Source organism: Natator depressus, chromosome 13 (assembly GCF_965152275.1).
Source record: "Natator depressus isolate rNatDep1 chromosome 13, rNatDep2.hap1, whole genome shotgun sequence".
Lineage (NCBI taxonomy): Eukaryota > Metazoa > Chordata > Testudines > Cheloniidae > Natator > Natator depressus.
In genome coordinates this window covers 11,271,572-11,293,914 of record NC_134246.1, presented here as the reverse complement: position 1 = coordinate 11,293,914, position 22,343 = coordinate 11,271,572, and the positions used below count along the sequence as shown (strand labels likewise).

At 43.6% G+C, this 22,343-nt stretch overlaps 1 protein-coding gene across 1 annotated transcript in view; it reads left to right on the top strand.

Annotated features, from left to right (window-relative positions):
- The first annotated feature begins 18,995 nt into the window (after positions 1 to 18,995).
- GNAS (GNAS complex locus) overlaps positions 18,996 to 22,343 on the top strand; it is a 250,563-nt gene continuing 247,215 nt past the window's right edge. Inside the window, exon 1 of the mRNA XM_074969767.1 lies at positions 18,996 to 19,392. Within this exon, the coding sequence (XP_074825868.1) occupies positions 19,152 to 19,392 (241 nt within the window). The 5' untranslated portion in view covers positions 18,996 to 19,151. The remainder of the gene's footprint in view (positions 19,393 to 22,343) is intronic.

Below are 22,343 nucleotides of genomic sequence, written 5' to 3'. Positions count from 1 at the left end.
TTTGTTTATCATTCTTATAGTGCAAATATTTGTAATACAAATAATATACTCTTTGATTTCAATTACAACACAGAATACAATATATATGAAAATGTAGAAGAACATCCAAAATATTTAATACATTTCAATTGGTATTCTATTGTTTAACAGTGCGATTAAAACTGCAATTAATCGCGACTAATTTTTAATCACGTTAATCGAGTTAATTGCATGAGTTAACTGTGATTAATCAACAGCTCTAAAAATAACACACCCCCTTGTGAGAAATAGGTGCAAAATGCAATGATCCAGATCCTCACTTACTGGCATTTGGCATTACTCACATGACTTCAATGGAGCTATGCCAGTTTACATCTCTTAGACCGGTAGTCAAAAGGCAGACTATGGGCCAAATCCAGACCACCAGATGCTTTTGAACAGACCCTGAAATCTTTTTATTTACTTATTATTATCATTATTGGTTTTTTTTAATTATTTTCTCTGGAGTCTGAACCTTGATTAGACCTTGACCCAGAAATTTGGACCTTGACAAAAAATAATTGACTACCCCTGGCTTAGACTCTGAGACTTGTCTACACTTAAAACACCACAGCAGTTCAGCTGCAATGCTGCCACTGCACCACTGTGACATGTCAGTGACCAGAGGGGTTCTCCCTTCAACGTAGGTAATCCACTTCCCCAGGAGGTGGCAGCTAAGTCAACTGAAGAATTTTTCTGTAGCCTCAAAGCTGCTAAAGATAATTCACACTTCTGCCAAAAAAGCAATTATAAGCCATTTTGAGATCGGCATTGGGTGTGCATGGCCCCTTTATAGGACATTAACATTATATTTAGCTTAAAAAGAGAAAAGGAGGACTTGTGGCACCTTAGAGACTAACCAATTTATTTGAGCATAAGCTTTCGTGAGCTACAGCTCACTTCACTGCATCCGATGAAGTGAGCTGTAGCTCACAAAAGCTTATGCTCAAATAAATTGGTTAGTCCCTAAGGGGCCACAAGTACTCCTTTTCTTTTTGCGAATACAGACTAACATGGCTGCTACTCTGAAACCTTAAAAAGAGAATTCATCATATGGTAAAACAGAACTCCCTTTACAGAGACCATCCAGAAGGCTGTGACATGTTTGTACGAGTGAGCAAATAATACAGGTGGTGGAATTATACCCTGAGTGACAATGCTGCCCGGAGTTCCTTCCAGTGCTCTGCAGATGCACATTATCCCCACACTCTAATGGCTTTAGGTAAGAGACTGGTGCCTTAATTGCATAATCTGGTCCGGGGGGTTTGTCACTGTCTCTGCCGAGCATCAATCCCTTTCAGGTATTACTGAAGTTCTATTTGCATGAATGTGTCAATTAGGAGACTATTTCCAAACTAAATGCACGTATCTGTTTATGTACTTTAACTCCAGAGTTGCTCTACTCTAAAGACTATATTCAGTCCTATAAACCTATTTGTTTCACATGGAGACTGTCTAGTAGTTAACAGTGTTCTACCTCTAAAATCCTTTTGGAAAGATCATTACATGAGGATAGCTCCTCTGGCACCAGCTGTCGAAAGAAACATTTTGATAATGGCAGTGGAGGTAAATGACTATCAGCAAAACAGTAAAGCGCATCAAGTCCTCCTTTGCCAGCACAGGAAACTTAGCACTTAAGATGTAATTGACATCATAGACGGAAAGCACATTTTAAAATGGCATGGAAAATAAAGGATCTCATATTATGTAGAGATAAAGAGACAGCTAAACTGATGACCAGATAATATAGTCTAAAATATAGATGTCAGCCCGTATGTGCACTGCAGTTTCTAGAAACTATTGGCCTATTTTGCCTTCATTTTTTATCTATGCAACCCCATTGACCTCAGCCTAACCTTCAAATCAGGCCAGTGGGGTTGATGGTTGAAGTGACCTTCCGTAGAATAAACAAAAACCTAAAGGCCCAGACTTACAGAATTGTGTGCACATTTGAGTGCCTAATTTATACAAGTTTGTGGCAAATGGCTAGATAAGTGTGTGCAGTGCTGGAACACTGGCCCATAGTAAGCTTTGGATGCCCAAATACAGGATAAATCTATATGTTACATTCTCTTAAACGATTTGTCTCTTATGTCTGTGTATAGCAACCTGAAGGCTTGTGTAGCATAAGTGTAAAGTGCTTTGGTGGGTGGGTTGTTTTTTGTTTTTAATTCTCTTCTCTTGCAAAAGAATTATAGAACTATAGAAGTTAGACTTGGAAAATACTTACTCAGTCTTTTCCCCATGGCAATGCATCAAGAATGACACATCCAGTCTATATCATCAACAGAAAACATATTATGATTAAGTTCTTTACAAAGGCTTTTCAGTTCTAGCAGTGAATGAATAATAAATACAGGCCTTCAAGAGATGTGGTATGATCTAGTGAAGTCAACAGCACTTTGCCAGACAGACCCCAATGGAAGCAGAATTTGGCCCCTTGAAGAGAATCATGCTATTGATTATGTTATAATTAATTACAAAAAACTCAATATGAGGGTAAGGGATTTCTAAGAGTAATGTTAGAGAGGAAGTTTTGTTTTGTGGTTAAGGCACTCAAGAAACCTGAGTTCAGGTCCTGGGTCTTTTCTGGGTGACCTTTGGCAAGTCACTTAATCTCTCTGCACCAGTTCCCCTTAAAATAGGGATAATAATCCTTCCTTCATCTGTCTTGTCTACTTAGATTGTAAGATCTCTGGGGCAAGGACTGTCCCTTACTATGTGTATGTGCAGTGCTTAGCACAATGGGTCCTGATCTTGGCTGGGCTCTCTACACAAATAGTAACATTCACTTTTAGGTATTGTCATTAGATCTTTAATTCTGTCCACCATGCTATTCGCTTGTTTTGTCCCCTGGGTTTGTAGACTTTGAAAGGGGAAGGTAAGCTTCTTTTTTTAAAGCCTATGTAGGCATATGAAATGAAGACAGACTTTCAGCCAGACAAATGTGTGGAGTCTGTATATAGTGTATGAGAAGACCAACTAATCATTCCCACTGAAAACTGAAATAACATTATGGTTTTCAGTGTCCTTTTGCAAAGCATCTAGAATGATGTGCTAATGAGAGAGGCTTGTTTTTGAAACCTTATTTTACCATCCCTGCGGTGCCATGTGTAGGTTCTGTGGCTATGTCTTCACTGCAAAAAATAGACACGGGGGCTTTTTACATCAGAATAGCTATCTTGATTCAAAATCTTAGTGGATACAAAACACTGTAGTTCTCACCCCTATGTAGCTAGTGAAGGTAAAACTACCAGTGATTTGTCTCCTAGAGAAGTTTACATCAAGTTAGCTATCTTGTTGTAGAAACACATTATTTTGCAGTGAAGTCATAGCTTAAGGTTCTCACACAGTTTAAAAGAAAATTCTGCAGTGATTTATTTGTAAAATTCATGGCTTGCTAGAGAGGGAGGGCACTGCAGACCGGAGTAAATATTGTGTCATAAGTAAGGCATAGTTAGGATAAGGAACCAGAAACTCCTCAGTTTTAAACCTGTCCTGATACTGACAGACACGCTTTGTGCATTTTGGAATCATATAACATCTCAGCATCTGGTTCCCCTCTGTAATATAGGAATAATAATACTCACCTGCCTATGAGATTGGGTAATGTTTGGAATAATGCTAGTTAAAAATTATGAAAATTTCTGTAATTTTTTTCCCAAAAAATCTTTTTTTATTTTTAGGGGAAAGGGTAATTGTGGTGGGTTGTTTTTTTCAGTTTTGTAAACATTTTCTCAAATTGATTATATTTTCCAACCAGTTCTAGAACAGATGGCTTTATTCCCATTATGGATACATCTTTTGGCAACAACTTCTTTCAGTGTGGGACAATAAAATGTCTTGCTTACAGCATAGAAAGTAAGAGAAAAGTTCTCTGTGGGTGTGTCTACACTCCAATAAAAGACCCATGGCAAAGCTGCTGCTGGCCCAGGTCAGCTGCCTCGGGCTCATGGGGCTTGGGCTGCAGGGCTCAGTAGTGATGAGGATGTCACATAGCACTTCACATTCTCCAAAGAGCATTACAAATAAGAGGCTTGAGGAACCCCATTTTCTCCACTGACTTGCTAATCCTTCCCTTGAGGCTCCTCCATGCAGTCCAGCTAAGACCAACCTTACTAGCATAGTTTTTTAGACCCACAGAGGGGACATTCGTGAGCAAGGCACTCCCTCCTCCCAGACTTAAACATGCCCCTTGGACAATGCTCCTCCTTCTTCTCTAATCGCAGAGAAAGAGATCAGGACTAGCAGTTACTGAATTGTTGTTTGGTAGAAATCATCAGGAAGATGGAAGCTATATCACCTGATAACAGCAAAATGCAACCTTGATCGGGGGATGAGAAGCAGCATGAAATGTTTCCCTAAACCTTTTTTTCTTTTAATTCCAGTGGAAAAAATCATATAAACCAATGAACATTCTGCAGCCATATTTGAAGCCCAAATATTGCAACACTGGCTAATGTGTGAGAACCCGCCAGGTATCTGAGTCAATTAGAAACTGGCTGGGAAAGAGCAGAGAGAAACGCAACTAGTAAAGAAACCACACAAATAACGAGAAGTAAATTAGGTTTTTTTAAATATTTCCAGTTTTAATACAGGAAGCGTCATTAGCAATTTGAAAAAATAAATACATACATAAAGTGTTTTTAAACGGATCCATGTTCCTTTAACTCTTCCTCCGCTCGCTATAGTACGACACTGAGTTGTAGTATTGCCAAGAGGAACACGCAAGCCATGACAGTAGTAATAATGAAGAAAAGCTCTGTGTAAACTTGAAAGCTTGTCTCTCTCACCAACAGAAAATACTACCTCACCCACCTTGTCTCCCTATTACAGTAGTGACATCTAGAGGATGAGAATTGCCTGCATTGTCTACATCTTTGTATACAGGGAGATCGATGATATTCCTTCCAAACCCTGGGCCAAATTCTGCTGCCAGTTAATCTGAGTTGACTCTGGTGTAAATAAGTGAAAACAAAATTTTGCTCCGTGTAAGTATAATAATCCACAGAGAAAACACTTTGACTTTATGCTTCTCAATTCATCACAGTTCCATATTTAATTAACAATCAAGTTAGCGCTGCTTCTGCAAACAATAAAAGAACAAAACCACCATTCTTCCTTCCATAGACAATGCATGCATAACTCCAATGCGTATCAATGTATCTTGCTGCCCTTAGGGCGTAATTGCAATGACTTGTAAGGACACCTGTGTCAAATTCGAGTGAGTGGCACTGCAACCCTGTGTGCCAGGTCACAACCCACTCACTCAAATTTGGCTCTCCCACACCCCCTGTCATGACAGAGGGATGGACAGACCAAACCTGAGCGGGTCTGTGACCTTGTGCGCCAGGTCACAACGCCCAGAGCAGGGAGCTGGTCCAGCCCTGCGGGACAGGAGCTGCCGCTGCAGGGTAAGGTTTTCATTTTATCTCGTTTGATAGGTTTGGTTTTTATTATTTCATGTCATTTCATATTTGTGAAACATGGGGGGCTCTGGTAATAAGTATAAGCAGGGCTGGGTTAATAAGAGGACTGATGACAAGAGCCTTCTGAAGTAACATTACTGTAATGTTAAAAGGTGCCAGTGGCTGCCATCAGGTGAGTCTTTGATCCGAAGACAATCACAGAGGGCGTTAAAGTCAGTGAGCATACCCAGCACTCTATCAGATTCAAAGGAAGGAACAATTAAATGCCTTTATGTAATAGAGAAAACTACAAACTATTCAGTATCTGGGCATAAAAAAGGAAAGAACCGAGAGAGGGCAACATTCAGGCTTTGTTCCTTCCTGCTCATATACTCTTTCATCCAACACTTCCTGGCAGTAGAGTTCTCTAAATTTCGAGACATAATCATACCATAGTACTCCCTGGTGGGAAGTTCTTTATGATAACAAACAAGAGAGGGACTGCCTAAGGCACATGTCAGGTCAGAGCTGAACTGTGTGGGATGAGGAGGTCCCTGGATTGCCAACACAGGGGCTAGGATATTGGCTTTTTAACTGGCTTGTGTTAGAGGCACAAAAATCCCAGAGAAGCAATTATGCGTGTGACCCTGAGGAGAAGCAGAGACCAAGCTTGTGGGCATAGAGCCAGCTGGAGTGACACACCTGAAATTATCTGAGCAGGCAAACTATCTGCTGCTGCTTGTTTCTAATGTGTTCAGGGAAACAGCGCTTTGTGTAAATAAACAAGGTTACATCAAAGGATTTAACTGACTCATATCGTTGATTTCTGTTCCTAGCAGAACACCCCTGCAAGGTGTGAATGCTGGCTAACCACTTGGGCCATACGGGCAGCATTACATAATGTGGGCAGGTCAATAAAATTCCTGTTTGTACTGACAATTTTTAATGAAATTAAATACTACTAATGTGAATCAATCTCTCTTGTGCCTGAGCGGAGAGCTCAAACAATCCTCAGTGGCAGACTTGCCCTGTGTCCCCATTCCAGCTGTTTGACACCATTTCAGCAACAACATTCAACCCCCTCATGCAACCCACAGCAGCTCCTCCATATAAAATCCATGGGTTTTTAGGGCTCTGCGGGCTCTTCGGGGGCATGACTGTGTAACAAGGATGGAGATGCAGCTGTAGGGCTGGACTTCTCTGACATCCTTGTCTTCTGAATCCTTTGAAATCTACAGTATAGAATACTGCATTATCTTACAAAGAGCCCCCAGGGCACCCCGAGTCCCCTATTCCTGGCAGCTGCAGCTTTTGATCTTGGCTTTTAGGTCTCATTCATGCCCTAATGGATTGAGCACGGGCTGGGACTCAAGAGACCTGGCAACTATTCCTGGCTCTGCCACTTGCCTACTGGACAAGTCATTTCAGCACCCTGTGCCTCAGTTTCCCCATCTGTCACATGGGGATAATGAAACTGACCTCCCTTACAAAGCACTTGGAGAGCTACTGATTAAAAGTGCTATAGAAGAGCTAAGTATTGTTATTGTTTTATTTTATTATGGCAAAGAGTCCTACAGTAGGAGGGCCGGCAGGATTGCCCCAATGCCCACAAACAATGGGTGCACTAGAAAACTCTTCGTCTCTAGTCCCAGAGCTGCATGGATTTGGTCTTATGATGCCAGGGAGAATGCAAGGTTCCTTCTCTGGAGGACCTCATTTTTTCATTATAGAGCGACTATCCGTTCTGTATTGGCCAGGACAGTCCCCTTTTTAAACCCTGTTCTGGGCGTCCTGGTTTTTTTGGTAAAACTGTGCATTTGTCCCGTTTGGTCTTGCCCACTGATGATCAGTTGGCAAGAGCAAACAGGACAAATGCACAGTTTTGCAAAAAAAAGTGGCGTATGCCCCCCTATGGAGGTGCAGAGGAACATTCCAGGGGGTGAGCAGTAATGTTAGCCCTGTGGGGCTTGGGCGAGCAGTGATGCTAGGCCGCTCAAACCAGCCCTGCATGTGGGAGGGGGCTCGGTTGAGCCCCAGGGCGCTCGGGGGAGAGGGCCAGCTCCACAGTGCCGGGGGTAGCTTGGGCCAGCAGCTTGTGGGGGATGCTCAGGCAAGCCCTGCAGGTGTCCTATTTTCCCTTTGGGAAATATGGTCACCCTATTTCATGATCATCTTTCATTATGAAAGTACGTTCCTGCTATTTTTTTTTCATTTAACTTCTTATGTGTGCATAAGAACAACAGCAGTTCTGCAGAAAAGGACCTAGGGATTACAGTGGACGAGAAGCTGGATATGAATCAACAGTGCGCACTTGTTGCCAAGAAGGCCAATGGCATTTTGGGATGTATAAGTAGGGGCATTGCCAGCAGATCGAGGGACGTGATTGTTCCCCTCTATTCGACATTGGTGAGGCCTCATCTGGAGTACTGTCCAGTACTGGAGTACTGTGTCCAGTTTTGGGCCTCACACTACAAGAAGGATGTGGAAAAATTGGAAAGAGTCCAGCGGAGGGCAACAAAAATGATTAGGGGACTGGAACACATGACTTATGAGGAGAGGCTGAGGGAACTGGGATTGTTTAGTCTGCAGAAGAGAAGAATGACGGGGGATTTGATAGCTGCTTTCAACTACCTGAAAGGGGGTTGCAAAGAGGATGGATCTAGACTGTTCTTGGTGGTAGCCGATGACAGAACAAGCAGTAATGGTCTCAAGTTGCAGTGGGGGAGGTTTAGGTTGGATATTAGGAAAATCTTTTTCACTAGGAGGGTGGTGAAACACTGGAATGCGTTACCTAGGGAGGTGGTGGAATCTCCTTCCTTAGATATTTTTAAGGTCAGGCTTGACAAAGCCCTGGCTGGGATGATTTAGTTGGGGATTGGTCCTGCTTTGAGCAGGGGGTTGGACTAGATGACCTCCTGAGGTCCCTTCCAACCCTGATATTCTATGATTCTATGACTCTATGAACAGAGACTAAGAGGCAAAGTTAGGCTGGCCTCACACTTCAACATGAACTGTTAACCTTCCAGCGGCTCAGAGAAATGAGGAAATCTTTATTGGTAGAACTTTAACTACCTAATCACTCTTGAGTAAACTGGCTGCTATTTTTAAAACATTGGAAGATAAGCTAATTCTCTATTAAATTATTCCAAAGACTAAACAGGACAAACTGCCTTTAAAGTCAATTCTTAGTTGATTCTTTCTTGGGTTTTTTGTGGGTTTTTTTGTTAAGGGAATTTTGTTGGAAGGCGCAGGCTAAGATATTGTTGCCCCTTGACCCAAGCAGGTAGCCAATAGTTGGGGCCTTGCCAGGTTGTTTCCATTAGAAGGAGAAACGGCTGAGAGCCAAGTATTCCTTTTGTGCAATCCTGTTTATTTACAAAGAATGTTCATGAAGTTTCCCTGAACACAACAGGAACAAACAGCCGGCAGTGTCCCTATTCAGAAGCCCAACTCTCTCTCTCTCTCTCTCTCTCTCTCTCTCTCTCCACACACACACACACACACACCCAACTCTCTCTCTCTACACACACACACACACACACATACACACACACACAGAGAGAGCTGTACCAGTACAGATGCACCACTGTAGCGTGGGTGGTGAAGACGCTCTATGCTGATGGGAGAGAGCTCTCCCGTTGGCATAAAAAACCCACCTCCACGAGCGGCATAAGCTGTGCATACAATCACTTCTGTTGGCGTAACTTATGTCACTCGGGGGGGGGGGAATATTCACACCCCTGAGCGACATAAGTTTTGCCCACATAGGCTATAGTGTAGACATAGCCACAGTCTCTGTTGTTCTCATGCACCCCAGCCCCTGCACTTCCAAACAGTCTCCAGGGAAACTCCTTGGGCTGCATGGTTCAGCTTCTACTGAGGCCTTCCTATACTGGTCCATGCCTTGGCTTCTGTTGTTTCAGCTACCACGAAACAAAGATCAAAGACCACAAAAGCAGATCATCACCTAAACTAACTTAATTTTTAAGGTCTCTGATAAGGGAGCTACACACAGTAAACTGCATAGCACTGTGCCCACTGCTTTCAGGGAGCCTGAGGGTATAAAACTTGAAGCTTAGACAGTGAGCTATCTCCTCCTACTGTATTCATAGGCTACATTCTCATATCATCAGCAGAAAAACTTCATTCATCTTATACTTCTGATAACTTGAATCTGTTGATCTAGATCCTCCTCCTATTTGTGATGCCAGGATGAACTGTTGAGAATATCTTGAAGTAATACAGCATATGTTGACAATCCAGTAGGAAGCCCTGCTCCCTTGACTGGAAGCATTTGTTATAATTCTTTTCATTTTATATTTTGGAAGTACTGTTCATATTCACTAATTTTTTCCACATCCTCTTTTTCCCACTCCGTGTGAAATGAGTAAGCATCATTATCTTCCCTTTATAGATGAGCTGGGTCACAAGGAAGTTAAGTGAGATAACAAAATCCCCTGCCAGTAAAGGTAGGATTAGAGATTAGGAGTTTCTGATTTACAATCCCATTTTCATCCCTGTAGATCAGTGTCTATCCAGAAGGCCAAGCAAAGGAGTTAAGTACCTAGAGTAGGTCGCTGGACAGCAAACTCCTGATGGACTGAAGCATAGCAAAAAGATGCAGAAGAAGAGTTGGAACTTGCTCCCGATAAAATCAACCTCAGTCTTCAATGGGCATAACTTTGTAAATACTCAGACCCAAATTTTCAAATGTAGGTGTCTAACTTTAAGCACCTAAACCCATATTTTTGCACTGGTGTGACCTGATTTTTCAAAATGCTGAGCCTGCTCAGTTCCCATTAACTTCACTGGAAATTCTAGGTGCTCACACCTCTACAAATCTGGCTACTTTGTTAGATGCCTATGTCTGGCCCCCTTAATCTGAGCCCAACTGAGTTGGCTTGCCAAGGCCTGAGTTTGGGAGAGGAGCACCTTAGAGGTTGCAAGCGACTCTGCCATGTTAATATTTTGCAATGACAAATGAAAATCTCAAGTATGAATTATTCAGGTGTAGTGGGTTTGGTTTTTGTTCAGAGGATGCTTTTACCTGAATCATTTTCTTTCCAACCCATGGCACAAATAATATGAATTTTACTCATTTCTGTTTCTTCTGCTGGCATATTTCCTGGTGTTCATCCAGGAGTAAAGTTCTTGCACTCTATTTGTGCGCTCCATAACCCCACCACCTCTTTATGCTGCAGATGGTGGTCCACCTACCTTCCAAGAGGGCAGCTGGTATTAATTAATCTCACATTACTCTAATTATTTACGGCATTCCTAAGAATCACTTTCCATGGAAAACAGAGATGAACTTAATGGTTTGTCAGAAATGTTGAGTCCTATGAAAAGTAGTTATCTCATACAGAAGACACTCTAAGGGAGGAAGGAATACAGAAACTCAACATCCTTTGATGGTTAGAGTGCCCTGTTTTAAATGTCTGTGTGTTGGAAGTAGAAATGCTCCCAAGAGCTACAAGAATGTAGGGACCTAAGTGAATGTTGCACCATACTGAAGCCAAAACAGCTCTAACCTACCTTGATGCTATTCTGAATAAAGTGAAAGAAACACGGTCTAGTCTAGTCTAATCCATAGTTGTAGATTATTTTTCTCCCAGTTATACCACTCATTTTCTTTACTCTCTAGGTTGCCTTAGCAATGTAAAGCAGCCAGAATAGGGACTGAGGATCTGGTCCTTAAAGTCCAATGATTTAGTAAACTGAATTCTGATATGCTGACGATGGTTTCCAGCTAATATTAATGGTATTATATTTAATATAAATACACAGAGTGACATTTTCAAAAGTGCCTAAATCTCTTAGGACCCTCAATCCTGTAGACTGAGGGAATTTAAGAGCCTAAATCTTTTTGGTACTTTTTAAAATTTTATCCATAATCCCTTTTATTTACTATGGGCCTGATTCTGCTTCTCTTCCATACACCACATAGGAAACTTCTTTCTCAAGTAGTCTCACTGAACTCAATGGGCCAATTAAGGCAATGTGGTCTGGTGGACAAGGCACCAAGCTAAAAAGCAGGTGATCTGCATTCTATTCCCTCCTCTTCCACTAACCCGCTTGTGTGGGCTTGAGCAGGTCACTCAACTCTCTGCCTTGGTTTCTGGGCATAATGCTACTTACCCTTGGTTGTAAAGCACTTTGAAATTTACAAGTGAAAATAGTCAAATATTATTACTTCTGGAGTACAATACTGTTCAACGTAAGTAAGCCTGCCAGGCTTGGTCCCTATAATGATACACTTTATATAGCACCTTGCTTGCAAAGAGCATTAAGTGCTTTAAAATATTGACTAAGCATCTGAGCACTGCTGCATGTTGAATATCGTTAACCCCATTTTATAGACGGTGCAGGCTGAAGCACAGAGAATGGACGTGACTTGCATGAGGTCACACAGTCACTGGTCACAGACAGGAATAGAGCCCAGGTCTTCCCAACTCCTAGCCTCATGCTCAAAATATGAAATGTTAACCCAAATCACATTCGCTTGTTGCTTTAAATCAGCGGTGACTAACGTGTGGCTCTTCAGAAGTTAATATGCAGCTCCTTGTATTAGCACCAACTCCAGGGCTGAAGCTACAGGCGCCAACTTTCCAAGGTACCGAGGGGTGCTCACTGCCCAACCCCCAGCTCTGCCACAGGCCCTGCCTCCACTCCACCGCTTCCCACCCCCTCCCCTGAGCCTGCCGTGCCCTCGCTCCTCCCCCCCGCCTCCGCCCCCCCCCTGAGCCTCCTGCACGCCACAAAACAGCTGATGGGGAGGTGCGGGGAGGGAGGGAGAGGGAGGTGCTGATCGGTGGAGCTGCCAGTGGGTGGGAGGCACTGGGAGTGGGATGGGGGAGCTGGTGGGGGCTGCTGATGTATTACTGTGGCTCTTTGGCAATGTACATCAGGAAATTCTAGCTCCTTCTCAGGTTCAGATTGGCCACCCCTGCTTTAAATGAAGCTGAAACAGATACCACTCCCTTGCAATGTTTCTTTGATTTTCTCCAGCCCAAGGGCTAAATCCTGCCCTAAGATGTGTGTGTACCCAACTTCTATTGACTTTGAAGAGAGCCCTGTGCATGTGTCTGAGGACAACTTAGACCCTTACTACTTCAAACGTGTTTTGCAATAAGTTGTATTCCAACCCCAGTACAACTCGAAACAAATTTTCTGTTGTCCCATGATATCAAAGTGACTGGAATCTGTGCGCAACTTGCATAAATATAAAGTCTACGCAGAATCATAGTCCCTGCTGGAACTGCTCCCCTCCCTGGGTATGGGAAAGTGGCAGGGTTTCAGTTCACCTCTGCTCTGTGCATCAGTCAGAGAGTGGTAGGGAGGGGGCATGGAGGAGTAGCAAACTGTACCCCCTTATGGGATGGATCAGTAGGCATGACACTTCTATGTGCCCAGCAGCTTAGGGAGGAATTCTTGAAACAGAGTGGCTCCAAGTGTTCTGTACTGCTCCTAACCCCGGGGTGAGTGGATAGTGCACTAGACTGAGATTCAGGAGAACTGGGTTCTAGTCCCAGCTCACCCCTAGCTAGCTGGCTGTGTCAGGAAGCAGGGCCTACAGCCTATAAGCCTGTCTCTTGGCAGCCTGTAAGTACAGCTGGCCTGTAGTAGACTGCCTGATTGGTGGGAAGAGTCAGCAGTTATTTAGTGGCTGCTTAAGGAATTTGTTCATGGCTATGATAGTCCCCTGCCTTGGACTCAGACTTGCCTTGCTCCAGGTAACGTGGCTCTGCCACTCAGCTCCAATTTCTGACTTTGGCTCTGACCCTTGCCTCTGAGTCTGTCTCCATTCCTGGCTACTGACTGCTGCTCCAACTGTGAGGTCTGACTGCCCATGTATTGGTCTCCGACAGGTTGGCCTTGTGTGAGTCACTTCACCTTCCCATGCCTCCACTTCCCCCTCTGTAAAATGGAAATAATGATTCTTACCTCCTTTGTGAAGTGTTTTGAGATCTACTGATGAAAAGTGCTGTTTAGGAGCTATGTATAATTATTATTATTACAGGACACAATCAACATCCTGGGTGATTATTTTTGTTTTCGGGTTTTTTTAACAGTATTTCACTCTTATTCACTGTCAAACTGCTCTCTGGAAAAACAGCTGTTAACATATCACAGTAGGTGTTTAGCAATGTCTTGCCTCTTGTCCCAGCTCTCTTTAATGTGCATAGGAAGTGAATATGAGATATTAGTACTCCCTTTAAGGAGTCTTTCGAAGAAGTTAAGCACAGAGTTGCACATCTGAGAACACATAACTACTGCGAGGGCCTAGGCAACTAGCCAGTACATGTGCACAACCATGGCGTTAACATGGAGAACGGAGGCAGAACTCTTTAGAAACCTGGCTTCACATCCTGTCAGTGCACTTTGTGTAAACTATGATTAAACCTCTGCTTTTGTGGCCGAATTCTGTCCCACTGTGTAAATGCCTCTACAATGTTCATGCCCATATGTAATAAAAGATACTTTGACCATCAGGTATTATTCAGACCTGTGTGACTTTCAAAATTAATCAATATCTTTGTAATGCACCTAACTGTGAAATAGAAAACGAAGACCCTATCATGCTGCCACTGAATTCAATCAAAGTTTTGCCATCTGAGTGGCCAATAAACAGTCCAGAAATGCTGATCAGTATAGTGAGAAGACACAGTGATTGAGGAAGTTGAAAGAATTCAGAGTTATACAGTAACTACAGGCATGGATGGTAGCCAGGAGTAGACCAGGATTTACACATTTTAATTTCAAGCTGCTCTTATATCTCCTTTTCTTACCAGATACCTGTATCTAACTCCACCTGCTGTTTTAGTATGGTGCTGTCATGTTTGCTCTAGGAATTTAAAGACATGTTGTTGGCAGAAGGCAAAGGACTGGCTAGTGTGTCTGAGTTTTTAGCTAACACCTTTACCTATTGTTTGGTAGGGTATCACTTTTTATAAGGCTCGTTGCAGTAAGAATGGGTGTTGCATGCTGTGTAAAACGCCAATCAAGACAGCTGTTAAAAACACTTGGAAAGAACTCCTCTTTGGAAAGGTTTCCAAATTTTAATTGCAGCCAAACCAACTAATCCTAACATTTCAAAGTCTCATTGTTGTGCACCACGCAAAGCTGATAATATTTGTCCTTCTGAAGCCCTGGGGGATCTGATTCTGTAGCTGAATGCTGCCGTCTGTTCTATCCTTTCACTTTGCTCTTTCCCCTCCCCCACCCTCACAGCCAGTCAAGGGCTCTTGTTCCTTTTTCAGGCAATGGCAGCGCACTGACTTTTGTAACTTAGTGTGCCTCAAAGAATCATCTCAGCTCTAAATATAACCTTACTCTTGTTCTAGTGCCTCTCCGAAAGCCACAGATGGAGTTGGGGTGGAGGGAAAGAACTATTAATAATGCTCCTCAAATCCGCTTGCCTGGCCTTTATAGTCCCTCAGTGTCTTACATTTCTGTCACTTGAGTACACAAATGAGACAGACGGAAGTTCAGTCCTGTGGGAAAGACAGCACAATGAGGGACACAAAAAACTAGTGAAGACGTGGGGTTGATTCATTTCTGCAGCACAAAATAATTGTTTCTACAATTTTGCGTCATGGCCGCACAGCTGTGGTGAATTTTTCTGCTGAGCAGTAGTTTGTATAGCTATCTAATCTCTCTCTGGTATTTATTTACAAGGCACCAAATACGGTAATATCCAGGCACCAGAGCATTGAATGGGCATCTAGAGCATTGTTAAGGTACATTATAATAAACGGGAGGAAACAAATAGCAAAGTTAGATTCTGCCCCCTACCTTGCTTATGATGAGTGGTACCTTACTCTGGGAGTAGTCCCATTGACTTCCATGGGACTACTCATGGAGTAAAGTACTACTCAGAGTGTAAAGGTGGGATAATCTGGCCTTAAATTATCTATTGTAACAAACGCAAGAAAACATTGTGTCAGATGGAGGTAAACTTTGGTTTGAAATGAGCAACATCCCCAAGACATGGGTGTGGTCTGCTCTGGAGTTCCAGAAACCCACTCTTGTGGTTTAGTTGCAAATTTACCTTTGTGCTACTCATCGTAATCCCAGCTCCTAGAGAAGTCAATTCATAAAGGGACACTGGAAGCAAGTATAGATAACCCCCAAATTTACTGTTGTTTTTTTTTTTAATGAAAACTAACTTTAGACAGGGCTATGCATCTGGTTCTGCAGGGACTCAAGAAAGCCTGAGAGAGAGAGAGAGTATGTGTGTGTGTGTGTGTATGTTTTGCAAGATTGTGTCTTCTCAGAGTATTTCCATTCCTGGATTGTGAAACTATCATGAAGACCAGCTCTCTCATTACTTAGGCCCAGAAATGCCTCCCTCAGGAATTCATAAAGCACATTAAACTATAAACCCGGAGGTGAAAGTAAGTTGGTACGGTATGGTACGACGTACCGGCAAGAGCCAGTACACAGCTGACCGTACCAGCAGGGGGCAGCCTCCCCAGGCCGGCAATTTAAAGGGCCCGGGGTTCCCAGCCGCTGCTACCGCAGCCGGAGCCCCAGGCCCTTTAAATCGCTGCAGGAGCCCCACTGCCGGAGCCCCGGGGTAGCAGCGGCGATTAAAAGGCCTCACCCCTTCTGGTTGAGCCCTCCTCCCCCGTTGCTCAGGACTCCAGTCCTGAGTACCAGTAAGTCCCTTAAGTTACTTTCACCCCTGTATAAACCTAAATAAGAACAACATTAAAAACAAACACTGAAACCATCACATGCCCTTAATATTTGTAGAAATATTTCTGTGGGGTTTTTTAAAGGGACTCCACCGACTTGAAATCTAGTTCAGTTTTTCAAAAACGTGTTAAAGTTCAGTTCAGATATTACACTGGCCTTGGCTCCCCCTGCCTATTTTTAGTGTTTTACAATCACATTTTCTTATTTCCTAAGTGTTAAACTGTAACCTAGCCCTGTATGGTTGTATAGAGGGGTAAGAGAGCATAAGACAATGCTGCTGAACCTCCCTCCACATGCACACCCTGGATGATCATGGAGGGCTTGCACAGATAGGAAGCCCAAATACCGAGATAAGAGCTGGTTCAATAGAGTCACAATTCCCACAGCACGCAAGTGGACAGGAAGAGACCAGAGATGCATAGGGAAGAGCAGGGATGTGGTTGACTCTTGGCTTTACCCACCACACCTGTGCCAAATGGCTGAGCTAACGGAGCACAAAAGAGGGAATGTGCTGTGTATAGCAATGGGCTGATGGAACATGCTGTTCCCCCTACTTGTGCAGCGGAGGATCTCCTGGGGAATTATGACTCTTAGGGGTACCTCTGAGTCATAATTTTTTTTCCTCTCTTTCTGCGGCGGTGTGATTGCATGACATGGCTTTTACAACCAAAGCCTCAATCTAGCCCTAACTGCTTTTCTCTCCCCTGAAGTTCCCCCCAAAGGCCCTGGATCTCCAGTTATACACACGAGTGCATACAGTTACTCAGATGCAGAATCAGGGCAAAGAACAGCCCTTTGATTAAAAGAACATTTTTGTTTTAAGAATTGCTTTGCACTGTTCACATTGCAGCAATCTCTTGCTATTATTATTTCCTTTGTTTTGTACAGTGCCTAGTACATGGATGCTGCCAGAAATAATGTATGTAGCATCAAGAGAAACAGAAAGTGAAAATGACTAGTCTGTTTCCAGTCTAAGGTCTGATCCTCCAAATACTGAGCTGCATCATCACTAGCCTTTCCCAGCAGTCAATGTTGGTTTCGTGAGTCCAGAAACAGCTCTCATTTGAATGAATCTTCTCTAGGACAAATTTTTTCCCCACAATTAGCTGCTCAGTTTCTTTCTCCTCTGCCAAAATCAGCTCAGCAGCACAGTGGCTGGCTTCCAAAGCCATCCAGGTGCATGATCGCTAATGCATGTGTAGCAACCTCTGTACGTTCATGAGTGTCTGGACCATAGCACACAGCCATGTTCCTTCTGTGCTGGCTGATAGCAGTTTGAAAATGGCCCTGATGCACAAAAGGTGGGTAAATCATGGGATACCAGCAGAGGATTCATAGGAATTTGCTACTGTGACCCCAAATCCCTGAATTCACACGGCTTCTGGTAGCTGTCCCACAATGCACTGTGAGAAAAATCCCAACATGCATAGAGCTCACCAGCCAGTGGAGACCTAGTCAGAATTCTGAGCACTTATTTTGGAAAAAAGGCAGTACCATGTGTATATACTGATTCAGAGGGAAGAAGCCATGTGGATGCAATTATTTCAGAATAACTATTACAAAACTGTCCGTGCATGCGAATCTAATCTGGGGTGTGGGGGGGAAATCACTCATGTTGACAAGCCCTGACATAGGAGAGTAACTGGAAGAAACATGGCTCCCTAATGCCCAATTCTTATTCATTCAAAGCCATCCCATTGACCTCAATGAGATGAATAACATGAGTAGGGATTATAGATTGGGCCATATAATATAAAACTCTTTAGGGAGGGGACCATCCCTTTGGTGTATGTTTGTGTAGTGCCTAAAGCAATGAGATTAAGCCCCCTCCAGATGTAACCACAATGGAAATAACTAATAATATCCAAAGAGTAAAGAAACAGCAAAAAATGCGACAAATTAGATTTTTTAAATTCTTGTCACTAAAAAACAGGCCAGGTCCTGAACTGCAAATGTACATGGATTTACACCAGTTGAGGCCTGGGCATAGGATTTATTGTTGACACATTTGCAGGTTGTGGGACTGTACATGGCTAGAAAAGGGGTACCCAGGATCAGAAAGCTACCAATCAATGTAATCTTCCACTGAAAAGTGATAGTACCCATAAATATCTCTCTCCCTAATATGCACTGAAGACAGAGATCTATTTGTCCTCAAATAATTCTTGCCTTTATATTATCATCCAATTGCGAACTGCTACAGATGCAAAAAGTTATCACTCATCAAAAGCCAAGGCTGATTAGAAGGCACAGAGATTCAACTGTCCATTCGGGTAGGATTTTTTTTTTTTTCCCCTGAGCCAGCACAATAAAATAATACACACTTCTGGGCAGACTTGTACTGGTCTGTTCTGATAGCTCAGATGTTAGCAGTAGCCCAAGAAAGGAGTTGTGGTTATTGAAAAATACCTCATTTTAATCTGACAGTGTCCCTTTAAAGTAGGAAGGGCTCTGAAGTGCATGGGTTGGATGAAGCCTTCTCAGTTAAAAAATGATTTTGCTTCCTGTGTTTCCATGAGATATTTACAAACCTCAGCCATCGTATTTATTTTAAATCTCCCTCAGCGGGATTGTCCAGCTTCGAACAGCCCTTGGAGTCAATTCCCAAGCAACCTCAAAGGGAAGAGTGGCCGATCTTCAGCGAATGGAGGAGGAGGCGGCGGCGAAGTAGACGCCGCTTACACAACCCAGCACCACCCACAGCAGGCAAAGCCATTGTAAAAAAGAAGAAAGAAAAAGAAGAAGAAGAAAAAAGTACAGTGTCTTCCGCGCCTGGGTTTTCTGGAGAATACGGTAACCATGTCTGGATCACGTGTATATTTCCCCTTATGAGTGTGGAAAGAAAAAAAAAATGAACCAAAAGGGGGAGGGGAAAATGTGCCCCCGAGTCCAGGGGAAGCAGTTCCACCTTAAGAGGCCATCGGGAGAATCCCCCAGCCAGACTTGCTCCCTAGGCGCCCTGCTGGAGACCATGCCCGGGGCTTGTTAAAGGGCACGAGACAGGGACCCCCCCAGCTTTGCACCATGGGGCTGTGTTACAGCCTGCGAGCCAGGCTGCTCGGAGCCCACCCCTCCATCGCCTACGGCGGCGATGGGGAGCCGCACGCCGGGCAGCTGGAGCATGCGGACCCCCAGCTGATCCACAGGCTCCGGGACGAGCTGATCGCCAGGGAGAAGGCGGAGAAGAAGCGGAGCAAGAGCATTGACAAGACGCTGAAAGCCGAGAAGCGGGAGTACAAGCAGACCCACCGGCTGCTTTTGCTGGGTGAGCGAGCGCGGCGGGGGCTACGGGCTGGCGGGGCGAGCGTGCGCTGCCGGAGACCCGCGGGCGCCGGGGGCCGGTCCCTGGGCTGAGAAGCTGCCTGTGTAGCCAGCCCAGGGCGTGCGTGTGGGCAGCCCCCCGTGGGCTAGCGGCGAAGGAGGGCTTGCAAGTCCCTGGCAGCGTCTGTCGTCCTCCTTTAAACACCGTTGGCGGTGGTGATGCGCTGCGGGGCGCTGGCTGTCTCTTGTTGGCGGCTGCCTGTGTCTGGTTTGAAACTCGCAGACTTTACTGACTTCCGAACTGACGGGAAAGCGTCTTGGAGATCAGGACGCTTCCCTCCGTGGCGTGGAGCGGGAGCCGTGTAGCGTGTTCGTTATTTCAAGGGTGTCCAAATGAGCTGGAAGAAGAACAAGCACTCCCAGGGCTGGACATCACCCAGCGGTGGTTTGACAGGTTAAAGTTGATTATGGAGCAAGTATCCAGGGTGTTGATTCGGCATCACTGTGCCTTGATTCAGAGAAGCGTTCTTCCATTGGCCCACTCATTGTAACAGTCAGGTGAAGTTATTCAAGGAGGGGATAGATCGTGCAGCTGCATGGTTGGGAAATCAAAGGGGTTAAGAGGTGATTTTAAAAATGGGAATAAACAATTACATGGAGAGGCTGGGTTTTTCTGGTTATTCCAAGCAGGTTTAGAAGTTCCTGTGAAGTGTTCAGAGTTTGATTCCTCTCTATAAATACCATAGATTAGATGAAGCAGGATAAAATAACAGTTCTTTAATTGTAATTTAAGATGACAAGCCATGAAGCAAAGAATCAATATGGTATATATCTGTTTAAACCACTGGTATATTTTTCCAGTACTAAATATTTACTGTTTGCAAGAGATATGTTCCATGTGATTCTTATCTGCTGTCAAGATTATATTAGCCCCGGTATTTACCTTCAAAAATGTGTGTTTTGAGAGGTAGTCAGGAGCACAATGGAGAGAATAATTGGCTTCCCCAGGAAGAATAGCAAGAATGGAAGGGACATAAAACTTTTGTGTGTGTGTATGTGTTTGTGTTTATATACACATGTAGTTTATACCACAATATAATACATGATGGAGGATTTGCTCATAAAAAATAGGGATCAAAAATCTTTGTAATGTGTACAGTGTATCCTTCCTAAATTACAGCATTTACTCTTTGAGGACAGTGTTTGATTTGGTTGGTTGAATTTCCATGTAAACTGTTACTGCGTTAAAATAATGCTAAGTGGAGCCTTTTAAGAAATACTTTGGTGAGTTTAACTCATTTTTGTTTCTTTTTAGCAAATAAATTACCAAATTTTGAAATCAGCAAACCACTTCAGGACTGTAGCAAAATCTAAAGTCTAGATAAAAAATGTTTAAAGCTTAATAAAGTGTTAATATTCTGTTATTGATATAGGCCCTGATCCTGCAACTTACAACATGAGGGTAGATTTGCAGCACTAGTTCAGAAGCCTGACATAAGTGGAGCTCAACATAGGTGTAGCAGTCTGACTTCACATTGTAAATTGCAGGATTGAGGCCTTAATAATAACAACTTCTATCTGTGGGTTTGATCCAATGCTTCTCAAAATCAATTGTTGTCTTTCTATTGACTTCAGTGGGCTTTGCATTAGGCCTGAAGTCATCATGTTGTTAACAAATATTTTCATTTACCCATATTTGTCACTGAATAGATGTTCCAGTATCTAAGGCCTGGCCTACACTACAAAGTTAGTTTGACATAAGTCAGTTTGCTCGCTCAAATTTCTCTCTGGCTGACACAAGCACCCTGTTGCAGCTGTGCAGTAAAACCACCTCCCTGAATGGCAGAGAGCCATGGTCAACCTACTGAGGTTGACATAGTGAGCAGATAGACATTGCAGGACCTGTGTTGACCCTGACAGCTGTCCCACAATGTCCCATTCCCTGCAACAGTGGCCGCTCTGGTAAGTACCTTAAACTCCACTGCCACAGGGTCACAGAGACCGGAAGTCACATACACACCACTGTAAAACCTCTGCATATTTTTGAAATGTCTTTTCCTGACTGCCCACCTCTGCAAACACATCTAGCAGCTTGCCCCTGTAGTGTGCAACTCACCAGGCCAGCTCCATGCCCTGGATGAGTTCCTCCCTTGGGGAGGCAGGATTTTGGATCTCCTGGGCCTCTGAGGAGAAGAGCCTCTGCAGGCAGAGCTACAGACCAGCCATGGAAATGTGAACACCTGCAAGCAAATTGCACAGGGGATACAGACAAACGGGTATGACAGGGATCAGCAGCAAAGCCACATTATTTTGTACCCTGGTATTATAATGTCCCATTGATAATCCTCATTCCACCAAGTTTCTGTGATGCCTGTTATATCCATATCCTCGTTTAATATCAAGCACTCAAGTCCACCCATCTAGTATTTAGACTTCTAGCATTTGTACATAGGCACTTATAAAATGTCACTTTTTAGCAGTCTGCCATTATGTGATGTAATTGAATGGGACTTTTATTTCATTTGACTGTTTTCTTGTCAGATCCTACCTGTACTTTATCATCTTCCATACGCTTCTCCTTACTAGGATATAGAGAATCCCGATTAATAGATCCTCCCCTAAGGGATGACTCTGTCTGAACTGTGTGCTCCTCCACACTTCTCAGTTTTCCCCCAGCCCTTAGTTTAAAAACTCCTCTATGACCTTTTTAATTTTAAGTGCCAACAATCTGGTTCCATTTTGGTTTAGGTGGAGCCCATCCTTCTTGTATAGGCTCCTCCTTTCCCCAAAGGTTCCCCATTTCCTAATAAATCTAAACTCCTCTTCCCTGCACCACTGTCTCATCCACGCCTTGAGACCCTGTAGTTCTGACTGTCTAACTAGCCCTGCGCGTGGAACTAGAAACATTTCAGAGAATGCTACCGCAGAGGTTCTGAACTCCAATCTCTTACCTTG